The sequence below is a fragment of the Leptidea sinapis genome, chromosome 15, assembly GCF_905404315.1.
Source record: "Leptidea sinapis chromosome 15, ilLepSina1.1, whole genome shotgun sequence".
NCBI classification, from domain to species: Eukaryota; Metazoa; Arthropoda; class Insecta; order Lepidoptera; family Pieridae; genus Leptidea; species Leptidea sinapis.
Window position 1 is genome coordinate 13,397,489 of NC_066279.1, and position 25,998 is coordinate 13,423,486.

Sequence of the window (25,998 nt, forward strand, 5' to 3'; positions counted from 1 at the left end):
CATTTACAACCTGAATATGAATAACATTACATTGATAAATCTTCTTGTCAGAGCTCACGGTTCATTTAACACTGGTCGCACCTAACCCTGTCTGATTCACAAGTATTCGACCTTATCATGTGTCAAAGTGTTACAAAGCCTTATGTAATGTTTAACAAGTGTATGTTTTGTATAAAATATTATGTAATTGTATGATTTCGAGGATTTCTGTGATACTAATGCCTTGTTGCCGGCATTCACTTAGCAAGAGCTTGATAACTATGCCAATGGTAATGGTATTTACCCGCCGCGATGGCAAGCTTCCTGATTGAATGATCCTGGTTGCTTGTGTGGGACGCGACTTGCGTCGACACTCTGGATCCTTCTCATGTCCAAGTTACGTCAGTTGGTGCTGGGGCTGCTGTTTCGACTGCCAAAGACAGCAAGCGTCGCAAATATGTCAGTCTCAGTGAGTCTTACATCTTTGTGCCGTTTGGTGTCGAGACACTTTGCCCGTGGCGCGGAGAATGTATAAAGTACTATCTACGTATCAATTGCCGTCAGCTGAACGTACTCGATGTCATAAAAAAACCGAAAACACGTTGGTACGTGACGGGCGTGGATCGAACCGGGGGCTTCGTGGAAGGAGTAGACGGCTCTAACTACAGATAGATATAACCCGCATTATGTTATGTTAAAAGTGTAGGAAGGTTGTTCTATGACGTCATTATGAAATTAACTTAGATCGACATTGAGTAACTTTATGTCATGTGGGCAGTACCGCACTCAAGTATATTACAGATGTATTTACCTGTATAGCCGAGTGGTTAGCGATCCTACCTACTAAGCTAGAGGTCCCGGTTCGAATCCCGGTAGGTGCGAGTATTTATATGATGAATATAGATGTTTGTTTCCGAGTCATGGATGTTTAAATATATTTATGTATGTTTATATGAATATATGTATGTTTAAGTAAGTATATTGTATTAAATATATCATCGTCTTGTAACCCATAACACAGGCTATATATATGCTTAACTTGGAGCAAGATAATTTGTGTGAAAAGTGTGTCAATATTATTATTATTATTATTTAGTGAAATGAATTCCTAGCTTAAGCATAATTATATACACCACTAGTTAGAGGTTTTTGGAGGACAACCGAGCATACGGGTCACTCGGTGTAAAGTGATCACCGCCGCCCACATTCTCTTGCAGTGTCATAGGAATCAAAGGAGCGTTGCTGGCCTTTGATGCAGGTGTATAGGCTTTTTATGAAGGTATCATTCCGGAAACACCGCACAAAGAAGCTTCATCCACAGCTTTGTGGTATGTGGATGAAAGTTCTTTGAAACCACACTGTGGACGACCGCCCCAAATCCAGATGGTGGGGATGATATCCTAATTTGTGGCGTGTCGTACGAAGTTGGAATTCGGCGGCGGAATCAGGTTATACAGCTCTTCGGAACACTCCCCGTGATATATGTGTCACAGAAGACACACAAGCTTACCTATAATATATACTTATAGCATGTTTCAGTATAGTCCTTGTTGACAGGAAGTAAATTTATAGGTTTCATTTGTATGTCAAGGGTAATATAAACTAAATACCGAATCATAAATAATAAAACACATTAAGGTCGGATTAAGTATAAAATTCAAGTAATGTTTACTGTAATCAGGGCAAATATTTAACTTGACTTCAATTTCCTCTGCAAGTAAAATGACAATTCACGTCGATTCCTGATGCCACTAAACGATAATCATCGTCCTCGGATCAAGGACCAAACACAAACAAACAAATAAAGGCCTTATGTTAATGTCGTTACAATCTAAACTCCGATAAACTATTAAAAATGTATGTAAATCAAATTTGCAAAACTGGTTCTTAGTGATAAATGAATTAGAACTAATCTTCTTTGGAGATTGACAATTATTATGCAATAGTTATCTGTGCCAATATTGCAAAAATAAGTGTATAGTTTTATCTTTAATGTTCTCTCCACTCAAATAAATGCCTATATTTATTTTCTCAAAATTGATTCTTTAAGAATTCTTTTTGATGTCATTTCTAATATACTAGATACTACTACCGCTTCGGAAACAAATGGCGCTCTGAGAGACAAGAAGCGGCGCAAGAAACTCTCCCAGCATTCTTTTTTTTGCGCAATTTTCAATAAAAATATACAATATTGTACAGTAATTTCTATTGCTGTAAAATAATCATAATCTAGTCCCAGGCTGTCCGATCACTTAGATATTCAGCTGTGGAGAAACTCTCCCAGCATTATTATTTTTGCGCTCTTTTCAATAAAAATATACAATATTGTACACTAATTTCTATCGCTATAAAATAATCACAATCTAGTCCCAGGCTGTCCGATCTCTTAGACATTCAGCTGTGGAGTAATAGGATTTACGACAAAGCCTTTTTTTTATAAAACATTTAAATTTATTTATACATAATGCCTGAAAAGTGGCTGGGACTTTATTATAAAAGTGTACACATTTACCCTTAAAGCTATTATGTATCTAATGAAGCCTACTAGAATTAGTTACTAGCCATCCCTTATTTCTAGTGTTATAATCTATAATATCATAGTTTATTATCACTAGTTAGTATAAGTAGTAGTAAAACCGAGACATAGAAAAAGCCTGTCAGAGGGATAACTCTAGCAAAAATACTACAAGATGCAAACGAATCTCATTAGATTCGTTTGCATCTTGCAGTATTCTTGCTATACTAGCGTAACACGAACTGACAGCTCGATATTGCGTGAACAAATCTGTCTGCGTTGACTTGTCAGTCACGCTTGGAATTAGCTCCTTAATTTTTTTAAATATTAGATTAGCTTACCACTAGCTAACGCAGACAAATTTGTTCACGCAATATCGAGCTGTCAGGTCGTGTTACGCTAGTATATTTCAAGTAACTTATTTATTTTACATATACTAAGAAATCACATAGTATAATGTATAACAAATCATTTTTCTACTGTTTACAACATCACAGAAATTTAGTAGATTAAGTTTAAGAAAAAACACCGTATTAAATTATATGATTTATATTAAAAAAAATAATGCAAATAAGTATTTTTATCTTATCACTTTCAAACTAATATATTCTTTACGTTACCATAATGAACTTTGATAGAAAAATACAACATGGCACGTAACCGAAAATCGTGACAACATTGCTAGAATTGCTCTCATAAGTCGATAGAGAAATTTCGCTTGAATACTAAAACATAACCTGCGAAATTTCACGTAAAAATATAGTCAAACTCAAAGTCAAAAAATCTTTGTTCACTGTAAAACTTTATAAGTTATTTAGTGCAAGTCAGGAAGTACAAAAGTATTATAAACAATAGCATTCAAATGAGTATAACAATATTAATTAACAAAATTTAGAACATTAATTCCAACTATCTTTATCATTCAAATAATCGTTAACATTATAATAGGCCTTAGATGTTAATTTATTTTTTACGATACATTTAAATTTTTTAATATATTGTGGACAAAACGAATTGCATATGCAGTGTAAATATCACACTCAATCATGCCGCCATTTTTTTTATTGTTAGGTTCTAAATTGAACTATGGTCTTACAAGATTAAATGTCAGATTGTCTGTATGAGTGCGACCTGGTTGAGGTCATATTGTATTATGCAGTAGCATTTTTACATACAGTAGTATATAAAAATGCTACTGCATAATACAATATGACTAGTAGATCCGGATTCCGGGTGAAAAATCACCTACACGGATAATGAGCCAGGCTTTTTTATGAATGATAATGTCAAACAACTAAGGCTGAGATCTATAGAGCCTACTTAGACTTTGCTCAGACTTTACTCACGTAAAATTTTTTTATGAAAATAAGGCGAGCAGCTGCGGGCCTACCATGAACTCTTATTGCGATTCAATTGACAACCTAAAATGAACTGCTTTGCTATTTCGTACCACGACGTGATCAGAGCTATATAATTTAGGTTGACGTCAAATCAATTGATTAAATCGCAATGATGTCAATTGAATTTCAAAAATGATATCAACTGAATCGCAAACTGATTTAGTTCGTTCATTCATTCGTACCATGAGGTGTTATTTCAAGCTAAACTGGATAGCTCATTTGTCAAAGTGACCGATTCGAAAAAAGTTGCTACTTCCTTAGAGGAAAGTGAATCGTGTTGTTAATAACTTTTAAAAAATAGTGAAAACATAGAAATAGTCCGTCAAATTGCATTAAATTAGGGTGGTGCCACATCTAAATCTTAAAAGAAGCACCAAATATAAAATAATACTAATCACTCTAGGTGCACGTTTCCCTATAGTAATTCTTTAAGATTATATTTACTACATTGTTCTGTACAACGTAAGTTATTGAAATTTTTAATAATTAACTACTTTAGTCGAAAATAATATTAGAATTTTAACTAGGCATACTTCAATTCATCTACATACAATTGCTACACAAATACCATACCCTGTGCCTACACCAGCGCCATTGCAGAAGGTTTTTGTACTGTTAGTTACAACAGACAGATGGACACTTTTTCAACTTCTCTCCCATATGAGATGATGACTATACGGGTGATTCAAAACGTTGAATAATAGTTGTGATGACGCAAGAACTGGTCATCTCTTTTTTGTTACTGATGTGCTAATACTTAGGGTGGCTGACTTTTTACGACTTGCCCATCAAAATTGGTTACAGTAACAATAGATCCGCTTACGTTTTCTATCTTGCTGTATCACCGTTAGAGATGTTCTTCTTACTTGCACACTTCGTTTGTCATACATTGTAAGCCTATGAATGTAGAGTTCCTTTATGTGGATCTAATAGGCCAGTTTCAACTATCAAACTTACATTTCGAAAGTTTGTTATTTAGAGACATTTTACCTTAAGAAATACGGGTTTAATACTAATTTGTTAAAAAACATTAGAATGGTTTATATTTTCATAATTAAAATCATAGTTTTATTATCTGTATGTCACGTGACCGAAAACACCCTCCACCATCTTGTGACGTCACTATAGCAGAAACAATATATTTTTAGTAACACAACAACGATAGGGACAGTGAAAGGTCAGTTTTATGTTTATAAAAATCCATAACTGGACATTTGACGTTTCTTTGTTTATGTTATTATGACGTCACGATCATGGCGGCTCCCTTTTTGGCGAGAAACAATTTTTTTAAATTAAAAAAAATTATATATATTTAAAGTGGAATTATTTTGAGGAATAAAAAATACCAGTTGGCTATCGAATCTTTACGATCATTTTATATATTTTAAAATTTCGAAGAATAGCCTATTAGGGATGTCAATCCATTCAAGCTAATCAGAAAAATGCAGTGTCATCTGCATTTAGTGTAAATATAAAAAGAGATGTTGATGGCAGATATATCGCCATTATTACACATATGAAGTTTATACGAGTAATAATATGTAGGTATATACACGAGGCATACATACCAGTATAATGTAGTCTGTAGAGTTTTCAAAAATTGTAATTAGTAACTAAATACAATTAGAAGTTGTAATGGTGCAATACAATAGGTTTTGTACACACCGCAAGTATTACATATTTGTTTGAACAACTGAGAGGAAAGTAGAGCGAGCGTGGGTCTGAATACATCTATTTGTTTGGCACAGTTTTGTTATGATTATGTTGTGACACGATTAAGGGTTTATCTAAGTGGAGCCAAGACAAAAATAATGCAAGTCAATTATCAAAAATCAATTTTATTCCGTATAGTTAAAATAAATGAATACTATTGTTGTATATCACACACACACACACACACACACACACACACACTATATTCAAGTTTGATTATTTATTATATTATATCGCTGTTGAAGTTTTTTTTAAAGGAACAAGCGAGCAGGACATTCAGCTGATTTTAATTGATACCACCTGCCCAATACAATGCAGTGCCGGTTAGGATTCTTGAAAAACACAAAAATGCTGAGCGGCACCACAATTGCGCTAGCCACCTTGAGAAATAAGATGTTAAGTCTCATTTGCCCAGTAGTTATACTAGCTACGGCGCCCTTCAGACCGAAACGCAATAATGTTTACACATTACTGTTGACGGCAGTTGTGGTACATACAATTTAGCCGACATCCTGTGCAATGGAGCCTCCCCCTGGTGAATTTGGTTGTGATCGGTTAATTTTTGTAGGAGGTGATTGCCCAGAGTGAAACCCTGACTTTTTAACCGACTTCTTAACGGAGGAGGTTATCAATTCAATCGGTATTTTGTTTTATGTATGTACACCGATTACTCTGAGATTTATGATCCGATTTACGTAATTCTTCGATGATTTGACGTTTGATGCGAAATAGATGCCATTTGGTCCCATAAAAATTTTACATAGCCCAGTAGTTTTCATTTTATGAACATTTATATTAAAATTTTCGTCTACCTGGATGACATAATTGTTTTCTGTGTACGGCTTTTAGGAGTTTTCATTTAGGTTGATTATATATTATTATTAACTGACACTAAAACGTAAAAAATAAAAAAACTACATTTAAAAAAACCGACATCAAAAACTGTAAAGAATATAATAAGTAACTAAAAATTTTATTTAATACACCTCTTATGCAAACCTTTGCCTTTAATATTAATAAAAAACTTTTATTTGTATGTGCTACCTATTAGCTATTTTATTCTTTTCAGGTTTTGAAGTCGGTTTTTTTAAACGCAGTTTTTTTTATAAATTAATTACTCATGATTTTTTGTCAAAGCTACAGCTATTCTTATCGCACCGATGATAATATAACCCATGGTATATAAAATTCTTAAATATGAAAAAGACCACAGCCAATGTAACCTCTAAAGCCGAAGAATTCTGTCATTATTGTTAATATTTAGGAGCCATGTTTGTTTTGCTACGCCAATAAAGCAGAATGAATATTATGTTTACAGTAGACTTTATATTACCATCTGGATGGGTGGCGTTCCTCCACAGTGTGGTTTTCAAGAAACTTTTGTCCACATACAACAAAGCTGTAGAATAAGCTTCCTTGTACGGTGATTTCGGGAGGATCTTCTATAAAGGCCGACAACGCTCCTGTGCCTCTTCTGGTGTAGCAAGAGAATGTAGGCGGCTGTGATCACTTAACACCCGTACGCTCGTTTGTCCTCCTTTTCCATAAAAAACAATTTAGCTCAATTATATAATTCTTAGCATCTGAAATAATATAATTTAATTTATTATTATTTTAATAATAAAAAGCGTCTTTATTCTATGCTTATTATTTTGCTACATTTAACTTGGTATATCTTAGTGCGTTTTCAACTTTAATAAAACCGTCTATCAAATTCTTTTCAGTTATTAGCTAACATTAAAATTGCTTAATCAGAGAATCGGGGACTGATACGAAAAATAACGAATAAATGTGAACAGTCCCTAAGTTATCGTTGCGTAATATGACCAAGTTAGATACACTGGTCTCGTAGTTCTACGAGCCTGATTATTTGAACTAAATTACTTTTAAATACCATGAGCACGTACAGTTATTATAATGTGCAGTACGTTTTGATTATGTAGGTCACTGTGTTAAATGAATATTTATCCTGTAAAACATATCAGTTTTACCACAGAGTAGGGAAGGACTTACGTATTAAGTTATACTGTACTACACTTATTAGTTATACTGTACATCACTTGTCAACGCGCGCTCACACACGAAACATTGCGATCAACCAGTAAATTAAAAATAATTCAGTTAAAGTGATAACTACGAGTTTTAGTGATAAAAACACAAGTGCAATCATTCACCTACAATTATTCTGTGAAATATCTATATATAAACAGTCTCTGTAAGTGTTTTTAATCATTTATTTTACTTTATAATTCGTATAAAGTGACAACACAAACAAAACGTATAAGCGACGACAAATCTTGCGTGGCGTTTTTATTTTAACTTACCCTCAAAGTTTATATTTGATATACTTGAACAATATTTCACGAAAAAGTATTTCGTGGCTTTTCTACAAATAAACAATCACCATAAATATTTGAACATGGATTGCTTTAAATGTTTAAAAAATCTTAACGACAAGGATACTATTAAATGCTCTTTATGTAGTATGAGTACACATTATTACTGCGTGGAACTTACTGAAACGGACTTCAAAAAGATATTACCCATGAACAAAATTAAATGGAAGTGTCCTACATGCAAGGGTAAAAAGAATACTAGTGCTGTAGGAACATCCATCTCACCTAAAGGAGGTATAATATCGTCATCGGTTTTGAATGTTGACACCGAGACCCTCACCCGATACATAGACACTAAATTGGCGAGCTTCAGGCAGCAACTGCGTGAAGACATCAGCTCGGCTGTTTTGGAAGTTTCTAAAGCACTTCGAGATGATATTAACAAGCTCGAGCAGCGTATGGACTCTTGGGATGAACGGTTATCGCAACTGGAGAGGGATCACTCATTTCATTCAAATGAAGCATTAGGTAGTGATATGAAGCAAGAAAATAACGCGCTTCGCACAGACCTACATTTACTGACGACAAAGTTTGATGAGCTCGACCAGGCTTCTCGTAGCTGTAACGTCGAGATACAAAACATACCAGAGCGGAAAGGCGAAAATCTAATACAATTGTCGTTAGAAATTAGTAAGCTCCTAGGCGTCGAGTTAAATCATAGTGATATTAGGAACGTGCACCGCGTGGCTCCAGGCCTACCCACGACCCGCCCCAAGAACATTATATTGCAACTGACAACTCGACGGCAACGTGACGACCTAATCGGTGCAGCGCGATCGCGAAGGTCACTTACGACGGCTCAACTGTTTGGTACACCAACAAGTGCCGCCGCGGCCGTTTCCACCACCAATATCCGCTTCTTTATAAACGAACACCTAACTCTTAAAAACAAAATTCTTTTTAGTAAGACTCGCACATTAGCTAAGGAAAAGGGTTATAAATATGTATGGGTAAGAAATAGTAATATATTACTACGTAAGAAAGATGATTCAAGGATAATTCATGTGCGATGCGTTGATGATTTAGCCAAAATATCATGACTCCTACAAATTATTATCACATGTTTATTGGTAGACCTTTTATATCTCTTGTTTTTTATCGTCACTGCAAACTATTACGTTTTGTTCTTTATATTACCTAAAATTATATACGTGCTATGGAAAGACTCAGGTGATGACGATACACGGTTACTTAAGCTTAAATATGATTTAATGTATTGCTTATGTACATCAGCTGAAAGAAAAATGTACAAATTTTATTTATTAGAATTCACTTTATGTCCCGGGATACTAATTTATGTACGCTTTTACAACTATACTTCCTTTTTTACGGTGTTTAATTTATGTTTTAATTTTATTATTATAAGGTTGTTATTGCCACAATATTTTAAAATCATCTACACATCATGTACTGTATTAGAAACACTTGATTCATATATTATAATAATTATTCACCACATGGAGGAACACGCACACTATCTACTGAAAAGAATTGTTAACGTATTATTATTAATTAAAAATATTTATGAAAATGATATACTTCTTAAAAAATGAACTCAAATAACCTTACTATATTTTACCAAAACTGTGGAGGGCTTAAAACCAAACTTTCTGAATTAAGACTCAATATGCTATCTTGCGACTATGACATAATTATACTGGTAGAAACCTGGTTAACTGGCTCAATTCGAGATGAGGAAATTCATAATGATAATAATTATGTACTATTTCGACGTGATAGAAATCTGGCACTGTCTGGTAAAAAAGGGGGAGGGGGCGTATTAGTAATGGTAAGGAAATATCTAAAGGCTATCCGAATACCTGATATTGAAGCTGAGAACTTAGAAGAGATATATATATACTTTCCTTTACTCTCCGGACTGTTATTAAATGTGTTATATGTTCCACCGGCCGCTAGCAACAATTTATATAACCAATATTTTAATAAACTTCACGATGTATATTCTAGTGCACGTTACCAAAATTTTCTTATAATTGGAGACTTTAACTTACCTCATCTGAACTGGTCTTCCATTTGTCAAGACACTTTATTGTTCTCCACCGGGTGCGAGCCATCTAAACTACTAATATACACTATGTCCTTTATGAATTTAAGACAAACCAATAATATTCAAAATGAAAATGGAAGACTCCTTGATTTAGTATTATCTACTTTAACAAACCGTATCGAGCGTTCAGATGATCCTTTGCTCAATACGGTACCTCATCACCCACCTTTGGACATATCGTGTAGTATAAATACTTTAAATAATAATATTATGCCCTGTATTGCTAACATTAAAAGGAATTATTATAAAGCAGACTATTATCTAATTAACAGCGCAATAGAAGAAGTGGACTGGTTTTCTCTCCTATCTTCTCTTTCAGCCGAAGAAGCCGTGAATGTCTTTTACACACAAATTCAAATAATCATCAACTCTCATGTTCCTTTTGCCAAAATTAGTTCATCTAAATTCCCCACCTGGTTCTCTAAACCTTTAATAAAATGTTTAAAACGCAAACTCAAAATATGGGCCCGTTGGAAATCTTACAAAAACCTGCGTGATTATCAGGAATTTTCACTATTACGTAAACGAGTTAAATTGCTTCTTACTACATGTCATAATAAGTACATTAACAACGTTGAAAACTCCTTGAAGAATAATATTAAATTTTTCTGGAAATATGCATCTTCTTTAAAAGAGTCTAACTCAGGTTATCCTCGCTTAATGTGGTATGACGGTGTCGAATCTGATGATCCTAAATTCATAGCTGATATGTTCTCTAAATATTTTCACTCAGTCTTTGAACCCGGTTTCGATGGAGCATATAGTATTGACCAATTTGAAAATATAAGTTGCGACGCCGATCATACTCCGCTAATTGACAATGTACGTCTCCACAGACCCAATATTTTAGCAGCACTCCAAAATATCGACCCCAATAAAGGCGCCGGTCCTGATAACATTCATCCGGTTTTTCTAAAGCGTACTTGCAAAACGCTATCTATTCCTTTGGAAATTATTTTTAATAAATGTTTATCCTCTGGTTACTTTCCTAGTATCTGGAAGATAGCTTATATTACGCCTATATTTAAAGCAGGAGCAAAAAATCAAGTCGCAAATTATCGTCCGATCTCTATACTGTCATCTATTCCAAAAATTTTTGAGAAATTGGTACACCAAGTCGTATACACAAAGCTAAAACACACAATCATAGAACAGCAACACGGTTTCGTGGCTGGCAGATCTACTTTGTCAAATCTTCTTGTTTTTACTGATTATTTATTTAAAGGCCTTGACAATAAAAACCAAATTGAAACAGTCTACACAGATTTCCAAAAGGCATTTGACAAGGTGGACCACCTACTGTTACTAAAAAAATTATCATACAACGGTATAAAAGGTAACCTCTTGCGTTGGTTTGCTGCTTACCTAAGTGCCCGAGTACAATCGGTAGTTATTAATGGTTTCATCTCCCCTACAGTTAACGTAACGTCAGGCGTACCTCAAGGCTCTATACTTGGTCCATTGCTTTTCACACTTTTTATTAATGACATCTCTGATTGCTTTAAGTCTTGTAAGTTTTTATTATATGCAGATGATTTAAAATTGTATTCCCATATTGTTGACTTCAATGATGTCCTGCTTATGCAGGAAGACTTGAATAGGTTAGATGTCTATTGCAAAAGTAACAAACTATTTTTAAGTTACACTAAATGTAAGCATATCTCTTTTACGAAAAACAAAAATAAAATTGAAACGAGATTTACACTAGGCGATCAAGAACTTGAAACAGTTACCTGTATTCGTGATCTTGGGGTATACCTTGATGCCAAGTTGACACTTAATGACCACATTGATCACATAGCGAATAATGCATATCGTATGTTAGGCTTTATTACACGCGTCTCTAAGGCATTTAAAAATAAAGATACATATATGTGTCTTTTTCGAACACTTGTGCTGTCTCAGCTTGAATATGTCACCCCAATATGGAATCCGCTGTATAAGGTATATGACCATCAGGTCGAGATGATACAAAAGAAATTCTTGCGTATCCTAAACTTTCGCTTGGGTGGACGTCGAAACCACTACAAGAATCTCTTAAAACAATTTAATATTCTTTCATTAAGCCAGCGACGGAGTTTAATTGAATTAGTCACTCTGAGAAAAATATGTACGAGTGAAATCATATCCTCAGAATTGCTTCAGTTAATCGATTTTCATATACCAGCCCGTGCTACACGCTCTAATAATTTATTTCATCTCTCAAAAACCAGGACAAATACTGGTATACGTACGCCACTGCACAGAATGTTTGCTCTCCATAACTCTAGATTTAATGATGTAGATATGTTTTCGTGTTCCTCTAAAACTTACAAACTCAGAATAAAACAAATCCTGGCACAAACAGAGTAAGTTAGAAATCACGTAATTTCATCTAAATTGTAACAATGTCTACCATGCATTATGTTAGATTTACTTATCAACTGGTTGTCTGCAACTAAGTGTAATGTAAGTGTAAATTTAAATATTAAGTGTACTTAGTGAAACTGTTTAAGGAGACATCCTTGTGTCCATATTTCTATTTTTACTTTATCTACTTTATGTTTAAGGATGTATCTGTATTTGTTTCCAAATAAATAAATAAATAAATACACGTCTATCTTATCTCTGGACCTCGCTGGAACGTAATGCCCCTCCCTTTACCGTTTCCCTTTTACCTCCTCGCGCTCGTCCAGTTGCGTCAGTACGCTTTGCAGTTTCATTACTGTTAGGTACATGTCAATGATATTTTCGTACTATAACTGCTTTGTTTTTGAATTTGTCATTGTTACGTTTTGACTTTTGTTGTTAGTTTGTAGTTCTGTACTTTTTGTTACTCTGTGTCGCTATTATAGTTCTGTCAGAAAAATATATACTCTTTGTAATCAATAATAATTAACATCAAAGCCCAACTTAACAACCTTTACATCAATCTATAATACTGAAAAAATAAATCGTTGTATATTTATTAATAATAATATCCTAGTGATGCTTGGTTTGCACACTGTAACAAAACGTCGATGTGACGTCAGGTTATTACCTCGTATTAAACTCATTACATTATTATATCCATCTACGAGTGGGAGGCTCCTTTGCACAGGATGTCGGCTAGATTATGGGCGCCTGCTTCACAGCAGAAATATAAAAATATTTCTGTGTTTCGGTCTGAAGGGCGCCGTAGCTAGTGAAATTACTGTGCAAATGAGACTTAACGTCATCTTATGTCTCAAGGTGAGGAGCGTAATGGTAGTGCCGCTCAGAATAATTGAGTTTTTCAAGAATCCTGAGCGGCACTGTATTGTAAAGGGAATGGCGTATCAATTACCATCAGCTGAACATCCTACTCGTCTCGTCCCTTATTTTCATTAGGGCCTTAAAAAGCATCGGTGAATCTATATTATATTGGCTCTCACAACAGATCCCCTGGATCATCGATCCTCGCCCGCCACGTACCTAATTCATATGTACGTTTATAAGACGCTTTAAAATATGGATCCCTTTTTGTTTGTTTGAATTAATTACTTATGTTAACCTTTAGATCTACCCACCTTAATAATATAAGAAACTATGCATGCCCGGTTAAACATAAATGCAATGGTAGTGAAAACTAATTGAACGGGAATTGTTTTTACCACGCTTGTGATATGGTTGGTAAAACATAATAAATACATAAAAAACTATAAATTTAAAAATCCTGCTTAAGTGTTTAGTTACTTTTATAGTTATACTAGCATTAAACTTTAGTACATAATATTATTATCTAGTTTTACAAAAAAACGTATTAGATATATTTCATAGAACAAAATGTTTCTTTAAAGTTTTAAATAATATAAAAATTTTCGTTTAATGTCTTTTAAATTCGTCTTAGGAAAACTTACGCACACTCTCCGTGATAAATGCTGCAAAATATGCAGAGAGACTCCAAATAAAAAAAAATCTACTTCGGTACACTCTTGGCGTAGCGGTCGTGGTCATCACGAAGTAATTAGTCCCACGAGTCTCGTACACTCGTTCAATGGACCACCCACAGCAGACTTAGGTTGATCGATCCATCGTATGGGTGACCTTCCTCTCCCTCTGGTGCCCTCCACTTTGCCCTGCCCGACACGGCGCTCAATGGACTCACTCTCGCGCCGGGAGACACGTCCGAAGAACTTAAGAAAGCGGATCTGTACTAACACCGAAAGGCATTATTTTATGCCAAGTTCTTGGAGAATGGAGACTTTGGTGCGAGAGTCGATCCATGCAACTACCAGCATCCTCCTTCAGCACCACATCTCCAGGCGCATCAATCTTCTCCTTCTCAACCTGTCGCAAAGCCCACGTCTCTGCAGCATACAAAAATATGGGAAAGCCTACTTCTTATTTATAAGCAGGAATTGCTGTTTTATGAGCATTGACGTACTGTTTACAAGTCAAATTTTAACAGGAATATTAATTAAATGTATCTTTTCAGACTGAATCATGTGGAGTACTTTACTGGTTGCGGCGTTTTTCGTGACTGCGAGGTCCAAACAGCTTCCCTCCACGACAGGTGAGTCCAAAAGAAGTATTTTGTTCAACCAAGTGGGATGTGAGGTGGCACTTTCTATGTTCCGGTTTGAAGGGCAGTAAGAATTACAGTTACAGAGGCCCTAGACAGGATTCAATCGCTTCTTATCGTTGCGATTTCTTGTTTCACACGCGATCTTACAATTGGGAAGTTCGAATGGTAGACAGAGTACTCATCATCATCATTTCAGCCGGAAGACGTCCACTGCTCCACAAAGGCCTGCCCCAAATATCGCCATGACGATCGGTCCTGCGCTGCCTTCATCCATCCTACTCCGGCGATATTGACCATATCGTCCGGCGATCTTGAACAGATCTTGACAGAGTACTACACGATCCTATTATCTCTGGAACTCGCTGGATAAAATGCCCCCTCCCGTTTCCCTTTCACCCCCTGGCGCTCGCCCTATTGCAGTCAGTACGGCTTGCAGATTCAATACCGTTAGGTTCATATCATGATATATTAGTCTGGCCATAAATACTGTTACAATTAAAAATAAACAAAATATTATATTTGAATTTGGAATCTGTCATTTTTATACGTTTGATTGTTCATTGAGTTTACTCATTTTGGCGCCAATACATTGTATAATTTTTTGCGATATTAAAATTTGTTTTTCTTTCAGTGTTTATGGCAAGACTAGGTATAATATAAACCTAGTTATATTTTCGTGCTATCACTGCTTTGTTTTGAAGTTTTCATTGTAACGTTTTGACTTTTGTTGTTAACAGTTCTGCGGCTTCTGTTGTTCTGTGTCACTATAATAGTTGTACCAGAAAACTAAAATCTTTTTTTATAACTAACTGTCTATCAATGATTTTTTATCATTATTATAATAATAATCAGAATCATAACACAACAATTTTACATCAATCTATAATACTGAGTTACTGACAAATTGAATCTGTTTTTTTTATTAATTCGTAATAATTATATTCAAGTGATGCTTGTTTTGCACACCGTGTGTGACGTCATCGACCATAGATATTGTAACCGGGTAATAAAACTCGCTGATTGATCGCCAATCTGTTCGAAATAATGCGCTCCGTGTTTATGGTTTCACTTCTTCGAACATTAAATATTAGACGGTGCAGTCACTGTCCAATGATTGATGAAATAAGTAATAAACTCGGGTATTTCAATTTATTTAATAGTACTGAATACAAGACTATACAGCTGAGTTTTTATTTATTTATGTATTGTTAATCAACAGCGTAACGCTGTAGCTGTAGTAATTATATAAACAATAATAAAAAAACATAATTCTTAAGACCAATATAGATTACTCATATTGACAATATTATTTTACAATAGTTTTACTACTACCTGTATTACAGAACAATTACCTCCTTTATTTCATATTCTCTGTGTGTATGTTTGTGTGTGGGTGTGAATGCGTATGTGTGTGTGTAGTAGATAATAATAATATGTATATATTTTAAACAAATGAGTACGGCACAGCTTTGATCAATAAGTGGTACCGCTCTGAATTTTGAGTTTTAAATCATCTATATTGTGATCTTCGTTACAAAAATTCAAAGTTATGTAAACTGTGTTAGGAAGTTAAGTTTTTAAGTTAAGTTGAAGTGGAAAAATAATTACCTACCACAGTGAATATTCGGTGTTAGTTAGTCAATTAGACCTTTTGTATCACACTTCAGCTACCAAAAACCTCATGGAAGCCTCTTGGAATCAGCTAATAGACGAGAATGAAATAAATTCCAATATGTATGAATTGTAAAAAAATATTTTTGTCTAATTAAATAAAACTAATTTAATGATATATAAATTGACGTTATATATCTAACTTAAAATAATATTTTCATTGGTTTTATTTAATATCTTCTTTATAAAAATATTTATCTTTCTACAAACGTAAAATAGCCACGAGGTATATTTTTTTTAGATTTTTGTATTGTCACGCCAATGAAATATTACTTATTACTTCTGTTCTTATGTAAATATACAATATTTTTAGATATATTAATTGTTGTAACTGGCAAACTTACTATTTTGTATGTAGATATCTAAGCGAATCTAGTCAAATATTAATTTGTTTTTGGCAAGTAATGTATAGAATAGAAAATGACCACAAGATGTTCATACTAACGGACAAGGCACGCGGGGTCGTTGACACGGCGGCGTCTGCGCACCTCGATTCGTTCTCCCGACTTGTATTTTTGTTCAAACAGGCTAATGCCACGTTTAGGGATCCACAGTAGCTTTTGTTATTGATAACGCGTCAATTATTTTTTTATTTGGCATTATTATAAAATTTATTTTAGATACGTACTACTTATATCCCTAGTATATATACATATATTGTATATGTTCGAATCCCGGTAGGTGCAAGCAATTATATGATGAATATGGATGTTTGTTTCCGAGTCATGGATGTTTAAATGTATTTATGTATGTTTATATGAATTTATGTATGTTTAAGTAAGCATATTGTATTAAATATATCATTGTCAACTTGGGGCAAGATAATTTGTGTAAAAAGTGTGTAAATATTATTATTATTCTTATATTGAGAGGTTTTATAAATATTATATAGTAAGTATATTTTTATAAATATATTACTTGTCTTATTGGATTATTTACACATGACTTAATATATAACACTATACAAAATAATGTACGTAGAAACCAACAAAAAAATAACGAATAACGCAAGCGTCAGAAAATTCTTTAACCTGTTACTTTTGTGTTACAGTGATACGCGCATATCTTAAAATTTCACTCTCATAATTTTAAATAACGCGCCTAAAGAAGTATAACCTAAAAATAATAAAAAAAACTTAAATAATACATAATATATTAACATATTTTAAATAAAACACTTTTTAATGGATTAAAACGCGTGTAACTGTAACTGTGAACATTATAAATCTTATTATACGAAATAATAATTTGTGTTTAAATCCTTTAAAAAGTGTTTTACTTAAATGTGTAACACTCGCAATGAAAAGACACAAAAAAAATACTATACAGCGTGAAAAACTTGATCGGCAGGTAAGTTGCCCGTGAAGATGGCAACGCCACCTCTTTGCATGGCCTCTGACAGAGGTATTAGACCTTCACCTGTCAAATCAGCAAGGCGCCTGGATAATTCTGTTATGAGTTTTTGTCCCGATGAATTTCAAAGACCTTAGTCTTTTTAATTATCATTTTTTTTACTTTTTATTTTACTTTGTGGATTTAATTGATAACTATTTTATACCTGCTATCAATAAGTGTTAACATAATATAAGTGATCACCCCATCACTGTTTTATTCGGGCACATATTAGGAACGCCTACTTAATTTTTTCCAGTAAGTTAAATATAAAACGAAATAAAATGATTAAAATATTAAAGTGTCTTATATTTTTCTCATTTGTTACAATTATTCTTACATATAAGAAAAGTTTAATGAGAATCCCTGAGGTCTAATGAAGAAGGCATATCAGTTCATGGACCGGTAAAGCACAAGCGGTATTCACTGGCCCGGAAAATTTCCAACTATTATCTTTGGCAACGCTGTCACGAAGTCCCAATCGGCCAAAAGTTTTCTTCTAATTTAGAGCGCAAAATGATTTATTCAAATACTTAATTCAAAAAGACTGAGAAAATTAAGAATTTTCATTTTTTTATTTAATTTATTTATTCTTTAATAAAACGGCGTAAGCCAATTACAATATATATAAAGTAACTAATTATAAACAAAACTAAACATATTAGACAAATGATATTAAATAAATACAAAGTTTACTGTAAATAACTAACAATTAATAAACTTTTGATGGCAAATTAAATCTACGGAACCACCTGGCTTTCTTTCGTGTTTGTCTTGTTTGTTTTTTCGACGCACGGACCTGTTTCGTTATTGAAATATATTTGTTATTCAAAGTACGCGGGCATATTTTGTTTTACGTGCAAGTTGAACCCAAGGAACCAAACTTGATTTTAATTTAATTTGTTCAATATTATCCTATAATAGGGGTTTGAGTATGAAAATGTCCTTTTGACGTTCTTGACAATATGGATTGTAATAATCTTAATCTTAATCACCGATGAGTGTTTATTGGTCAAAATTAAAAAGGAATTTTTCCTGGAAGAGGAGGAAAAATGAGCGTACGGGTCATCTGGTAGTAAATTATCAAATCAAAAATATTTTATTTCATAGGTAAATAACATTACATTTTAAATATGTTTTCATTTTTTCATACAGCTCATTCGGGAGGTAGATTTCCTTAGAGAAGAACGACCAAGAAAACTTTTCAAAACAGAATGATATTACAAGTTTTTCATTTTCAATTATATTTACAAATAATTTCAATAACAATATATGCAAAGTGAACGTCAAAGAGTCTTACACGAGTAAGTCAAAAAATGTTAATTATTAAATAAAAACAAAAGAGTCAGAGTTAAAGAGTTATAGCGGACGAGGATTGAACCGGAACCTCTACGGTGGTAGTAATTGTCATAGAAATAGACAAATTCCAAAACGTGTATTACCAACTTTAAATTTTTATAGAATAATAGCTTCTACCTATGGCTGCGAACGCGTTGCAGTCTTTTGTTTCAAATATCATTGAAACACCTGCCCGGCGGTTAAAGCTCATACTGTTCACACGGTCTCTGAAGCCTAGCCGACCTTTGAGCCCGACTTTTTTTCAGTCGTTCTTTCCGTACCATCCAGTATTAATCACCGCTTATCAATTTCTTAAAATCGGTTAGGTTTCATTACGTATATCCTTAGGTTGAGATCTATAGAGCGAAATTGGACTCTATTCAGACTTATCTAGCCAGTGGAAGTACGAAAGACACGTTTAGGCAAAACATGATAAGTCACCTTGAGACTTAACCTCTTATGTCACAAGGTAACGAGCGCATTTGTAGTGCCGCTCAGAATTTTGGTGTTTTTCAAGAATCCTAAGCGGCACTGCATTGTAATGGGCCGGTTGGCTGAACGTCCTGCTGGTCCTGTCCCTTATTTTAATAATAATAAAGAAAAGTCCGTATTAATAACCATCACTTTGAATGCGAGCGAAGCTTGAGCGTAACACGCATTTAAGTACACCATAATGACGACTTAGGAAAAACTCAGACTATAAGCCGAACAAAAAGGAGTTCATTAATTCCTTGCGTCATCACAACAGCTGTTGTTCAAAGATTTGAAATCCTCGTATCATACACTGTCTGCTATCACCCATAGCTGTCACGCATCTAAAAATGCGTTCCGTTTCTCATACCAAATAAGTTAACAAGTCCGCATTTCGCATAAATCATTAATCGATTTCCACTTATTTCAATAAAACTAATAATCAGATATGTTTTCGGTACTGTTATAATTTAGTATACTTTCAATTGTAAAAGTTTGTTTAATAATAATCGACTTGCTGAATCGCTCGCTTAACCTTTCTATTGTAATAGTAGTCTTAGCTTAAGTCCAGCATAAACACGGACGAGTAAAAAAAGGACTCCGCGCCGTTATGTTAGCAAGTCAAGCATCGTTATGCTAGTGTGTGTGTGCGGTTACGGGGGATACTAGTTACATAATTTTTTCTCCCTTAAATAATCATATATGGCTACAAATACTTATATAGTATCGTTTTTACACTTTTTCACAACACACGACGGCATTTTTAAAATATTTTATTGAGACGAACACTGATCTGTCACAGACGATGACAATTCTCATAATGACCACCTATTGGCCTGTAGTAGTGCCACATAAGCCACAACCTGAGAGTTGAACGTAGCAAACAAGATTTTATAATGATACGTTACTCGAACGGCTCAGTTGGCTCAGTTGGTTAGAGCACCGGCACGGAACGCCGGAGGTCGTGGGTTCGAGTCCCGCATCGTTCATAAAATTTTGTTTTTCAAATTTTATTTGTGTATTAATCCTAGAAGTGAGGGTTATCACTTTAAAATCATAACATATTGTTTAATTTATACTTTCAATATCAGTTTAAAGTTTTTTGATATCTGTAATAGTTACGGAATAATCGCCTGGTTAAACTTAACGATAACATAATCGCAAACAACTTCGCTGAGTCGGATTTTCAAAACAAATGTATTACGAAATATCAACAATTTCTTTAAACACTTTTATGTGGCAAACAAGTTTAAACGTAACACTCATAATGATACCACAGATTGGAAATGGACCAACTACTTTTAGGCTATTTAAATTATAAATTTGATTGTACCTAAGTTTTATAAAAAAATAAGCCTGCTTTGTTTCATGCGCCCTTTCTTCTCAGGTCCGAGGCATACATTGGTCATAAGTTTTAACAAATTTTCATTAAGTGCTTCTATATCCTTTTCTGAACTTGAAATTACCTTAAAAATGTGTCAATATTTCGGTACAAAACAACAATCTTATACGTTTATCTCTTAGTTTTTTTTGTTCTGTTTTTATCTCTAATATAAAGAGCTGTAGAACATGTACAGAACCTTGACATATTAACGGTTGTATGACGTGATACTATTCTCCTTTAGTCTGTGACGTCACCAACCAGTCATTAGTTTGCAAACGGTACCACTATTACAATATATTTGATGGTACTTTTGATTGGTCGTTTATGAAGAGTCCATCTAATATATAAAATTCTCACGTCGCGCTGTTTGTAGTTAAACTCCTTCGAAACGGCTTGACCGATACTCATGAAATTCTGAGTGCATATTGGGTAGGTCTGAGAATCGGACAACATATATTTTTCATCTCCGTAATGATAAGGGTGGTCCACGCCAATTTTTTTTTTAATTTTTTTGATATTTTTTTTAATTTGTTTGATTATGAGTCAGCATTAAAAAATACATACAATTTCAAATTTTCACCCACCTACGATCAACAGTTACTTTTGTATCGCGATTTTAATATCGGCAATACAACGCTTGCTGGGTCAGCTAGTATAATATATAATATATATGTAAGAAAGATTTCTTACAGGATGTTCCGAAATTATATTATGGAAAATTGATTTACTTAGGTGAATTTTTGTTTCTTTTGAATTTTTTTTCTTATGATTACGGTTGAGTAGTTTAACAAGTATGTTAATTTAAAGTCGCCATTGAACGCTCTTGTGATTTCTCTTTTATTGCAAGAGAATGGCTCTGGTATTATAAACGGCGGTGATCACTTAACATCAGGTGACCCGTACAATCGTTTGTCCTCTCTTCTACAAAAAAATAAAGAACAGTCATGATGTGTGAAACGTTTTACATTGCTGCTCATTTACCAAGAGTATTTTAAACAACTGGAATAAATACGGCAATGTATCACTATATCAGTCGACGCTTATTATCGTGTGTTTGTGGGATGTTCCATATTTCTGATATGTTTATATACGACATGATTTATCTATAATATTATGTATAGAACATCATTACATTAAAGATATCTTCTGGAATATGGATCGTAATAACAACATCTTACAAACTAATTTCTTATGTATATTACAGCCATTGTAAGATAAGGTATTTAATTGATTGAAAAGAGTGACTGTTCAGTTTTTTGTATGTCTTTCTCTCGAGCTCTACTTTTTGAAAACATATGGTAAATTCAGTATTTTAAAAGAAATATTTATAGTGACGATTGAAGAGCGCTGAATTTAAACCTAATTGAAAAAGGATTATTTGACTTTGGATTTAATTAACCATTTGTAATTGTTCCAGAAATATCAACTACAGCAGTATCCTCGATAACAGATCAAGATTCAGAATGGTCGGCCGACCTCGCACCCTTGGACACTTTGGCGATCGCATGCGAAAAGGACAACATGCATGTCACCATCTCACTCGCACAGAATCACGCAAATAGGTAAGATTTCAAAGTGCCATTTTCAAGGAGCTATTTTCCTCGTACTACAAAGCTGTGGAATGAGCTTCCTTGTTCGGTGTTTCCGGGACGATACGACATTGGTACCTTAAAAAACAGCGCGTACACCTTAAAGGCCGGCAACGCTGGTACCTTAAAAAACAGCGCGTACACCTTAAAGGCCGGCAACGCTGGTACCTTAAAAAACAGCGCGTACACCTTAAAGGCCGGCAACGCTGGTACCTTAAAAAACAGCGCGTACACCTTAAAGGCCGGCAACGCTGGTACCTTAAAAAACAGCGCGTACACCTTAAAGGCCGGCAACGCTGGTACCTTAAAAAACAGCGCGTACACCTTAAAGGCCGGCAACGCTGGTACCTTAAAAAACAGCGCGTACACCTTAAAGGCCGGCAACGCTCCTGTGATTGCTCCGGTTTTGCAAGAGAATGTGTGCGGCGGTGATCACTTAACACCAGGTGACCCGTACGTTTTAGCATAAAAAAAAAAGATTTATTTACTATATGTGTATGTTTAAATTATATGTATATCGATAGCGCATCCTACTGTTTTCTTACAACTATCAAAAAAAAATTATTGAAGTAGGCATTACTTTGCGGAAATCCATAATAATACAAATGATTTAAGTTTTCTTTAGTGTTAATTCCGCCAATATTTGTTTGTAAACAATTCGACACAATTGTTTCGCCTCTACACGAGGCATCCTCAGGCCGTGTTGTCTCGCCAAAATCTGGCACGAGGCGGAACTAAAACTGTTTCAATTTAGCCAGTACAGGTTGCCTAGAAGAAATGCGATAAGGACACCAATTGCTTGCTATAATATTATGTACTTAATCTTGAATTATGTTATATTTAATTATTTTGTGGTGTACAATAAAGATATAAGTATTTGATTTCATTTCATTACATCAATTACAAAACTATACAGTAATTAGCTTAAAATTATAAAAAAACATTATATTCTATGTAGAATTAAACAGTATGTTATGTTTTTAAAGTGATAACCCTCACTTTTAGGATTAATACACAAATAAAATTTGACAAACAAAATTTTATGAACGATGCGGGATTCGAACCCACGACCTCTGGCGTTCCGTGCCGGTGCTCTAACCAAGTGAGCTAACCGTTCGAGTACCGCCTCGTTATAAAATTCTGTTTGCTTTGTTCAACTCTTGTTGTTCAATTATTAAGAGGTCGTTAATATACAGTAAGTTTTATTTGCACTTTAACATTTTAGGAATTCTATCGGCGGGGAGTTAGTAGTTCGGTTCGAAGGACTAGCGATTTATAAATAACAGTGTGAATTGAGAGAAATTATTTAATATTTTTTTGCTCTAAAATGTGCTCAGTCAATTGATAAGCCATTTTTTTGGTAATTTTATAATAAAAGTGGATTCCTAGCAAATTTCAACTCTCTACTCTCTATGGTTTCAGAGATATCGGGATGAGTCAATACATAGGTAGAAATATCTTACATATATCATATAGATATAAAAATGTATTTAGAGCAAGCTAGTGGGAGGCTCCTTTGCACAGGACGCCTAGATTATGGGTACCACAACGGCGCCTATTTCTACCGTGAAGCAGCAATGTGTAACCATTATTGTGTTTCGGTCTGAAGGGCGCCGTATCTAGTGAAATTACTGGGCAAATGATACTTAACATGGGCAGGGCGTATCAATCACCATCAGCTGAACGTCATGCTCGTCTCGTCCGTTATTGTCATAAATAAAGGAAAAAGAGAAAAATATAAATTAAATTGAAAATATTTTAATTTTTTTTATTTAATTTGTTCTTATTTTTAATGTTCCTGTTGAGGAAGGCACTAAAGTACGGGCTTCTTCTTGCAGTGTATACGACACCTTCAACGGCATAGTGTACCCTGCTGGTTTGGGTAGCAACTCTTCATGTCTTCGGGAGTATGTGTCAGCTCGAGGTGATCTCCAGTACACAGTCCCCCTCAAGGGCTGCAATACCATGTCCACTGATCACGTGAGTACTGAAGCAATCGAAGTCAATGACGTTCTAAACACCTATAAAGACATATCATTCGCAGTCTGAGAGCGGAACGGCAAAAGTGTGCTTAAAGACGTTGTAAGCACACGTTTCTCCTTAGTCGTGAGTCAACTGTCACTTTTCGAATCGCGTTCTAAATTCAACAATTCGTAATCTGGACTGAATAAATGTTTTGCCTCATAAAGATAATTTATACGTCTGTATTGAGCCTCTTACTGCTAGACAACCGATGAAAACAGGCCAGGTTTATTACTTTACTGTGCATGATAAGCTGCATCTTCAATAAAATTGAAGTGATATGGCGCGCGGCAGCACCAGACCGGGGCAAATTACTTCGCCAATGACGTTGTGGAGTTGAAGAGACAGAATCTTTTAAATTAGATAATTTATATTAGAGGTTAACTGTCAACCTCAATTTTTTCGACGTTTTTACTTAGCTGTATCATATCTATACGTAATAAATGATCTAAGTGTTTTACATTGCTGTTTATTGACCAAGAATATTTTAAACAACTGTAATAAATGCGGCAATGTATATAGTATATACCAGTCGAATCTTTTTATGGTGTAATTTGTGGCATGTTTTTATACGACGCGATTTGTTTATATGTATAATACGTCATTGATCAAAGTTATACAATTACCACAAGCTAATACAAGCAGGCGCCCGACCTTATTTAGTTTTGTTTACATTTTATGGTGTTAATTATTTATAAGTCCGTATTTTTTTAACCATATTTTTTGGGGACCGATAAGAATGTTATATTATAAAGCTGCAGTGTTTGTTTGTTTGTTTGAACGCACTAATCTCTGGTACTACTGGTCCGATTTGAATGATTCTTTAAGTGTTGGGTAGTCCATTTATCGACGAAGGCTATAGGCTATGTTTTTTTTTTAAATTAGGGATCCATAATAAAATTGCTATTTTGTAACACAAGGTGTAAAATTGAAAACCTATTTTTGCGTGCGCCGGAAAAACTATTGACAATAGAACAAAATGATGTACAGGCTATAATATAGGCAATATTTTATTACTTATAAAACTATCGCGTGAATTATACTTTATATGGCAAAACAACGTTTGCCGGGTCAGCTAGTAAATTTATATCGCGGGTAGCTGGTGCAGTCTTTCAATGAAAACCATATTCAATTCGGTCAAATTCGTTTAGTCAAGCGTGTATAAGGTTTTTTTTATAAATAAGGACCAATGTATAATTAGTACAGCTTATTTAAATAAAAAAAGTTAATAATAACTTATAAATTTTTAATAAGCTAATCGATTCATTGATTCGTATAATAATTATAGATTCACAATATAATATTAGAATTAAATTATTTGGCAAATAGCAATAAATTTCTGATGTTTCACCAATATTGATGCAATTTCTAGAAGCATTCGAAATAATTTAAATCACAAATCATGTTCAAATGAACCCTCAGTACAAGTTCTTACGCAAGTTACGCAATGCACGACCAAGGAAGTACGTGGTTTAAATCTATAATGCTGACGCTTTCGTTATAGATACATGAAACCATAGACAGAGAATTTGAAA

The 25,998-nt window shown here is 34.2% G+C and overlaps 2 protein-coding genes across 6 annotated transcripts in view; one reads left to right on the forward strand and one right to left on the reverse strand.

Moving 5' to 3' along the window:
- Positions 1-25,998, reverse strand: part of LOC126968314 (uncharacterized) — a 512,088-nt gene that overhangs the window by 133,449 nt on the left and 352,641 nt on the right. The gene's annotated exons all lie outside the window — the stretch shown is intronic.
- The window catches only part of LOC126968328 (cuticlin-4), a 104,445-nt gene that overhangs the window by 17,871 nt on the left and 60,576 nt on the right, over positions 1-25,998 (forward strand). For all 5 annotated transcript variants that reach the window (XM_050813289.1, XM_050813287.1, XM_050813288.1 and 2 more), the window contains 3 exons: positions 14,507-14,584; positions 22,270-22,414; positions 24,280-24,421. In XM_050813289.1, coding sequence (XP_050669246.1) covers positions 14,515-14,584; positions 22,270-22,414; positions 24,280-24,421 — 357 coding nt within the window. In that variant the 5' untranslated portion in view covers positions 14,507-14,514. The remainder of the gene's footprint in view (positions 1-14,506; positions 14,585-22,269; positions 22,415-24,279; positions 24,422-25,998) is intronic.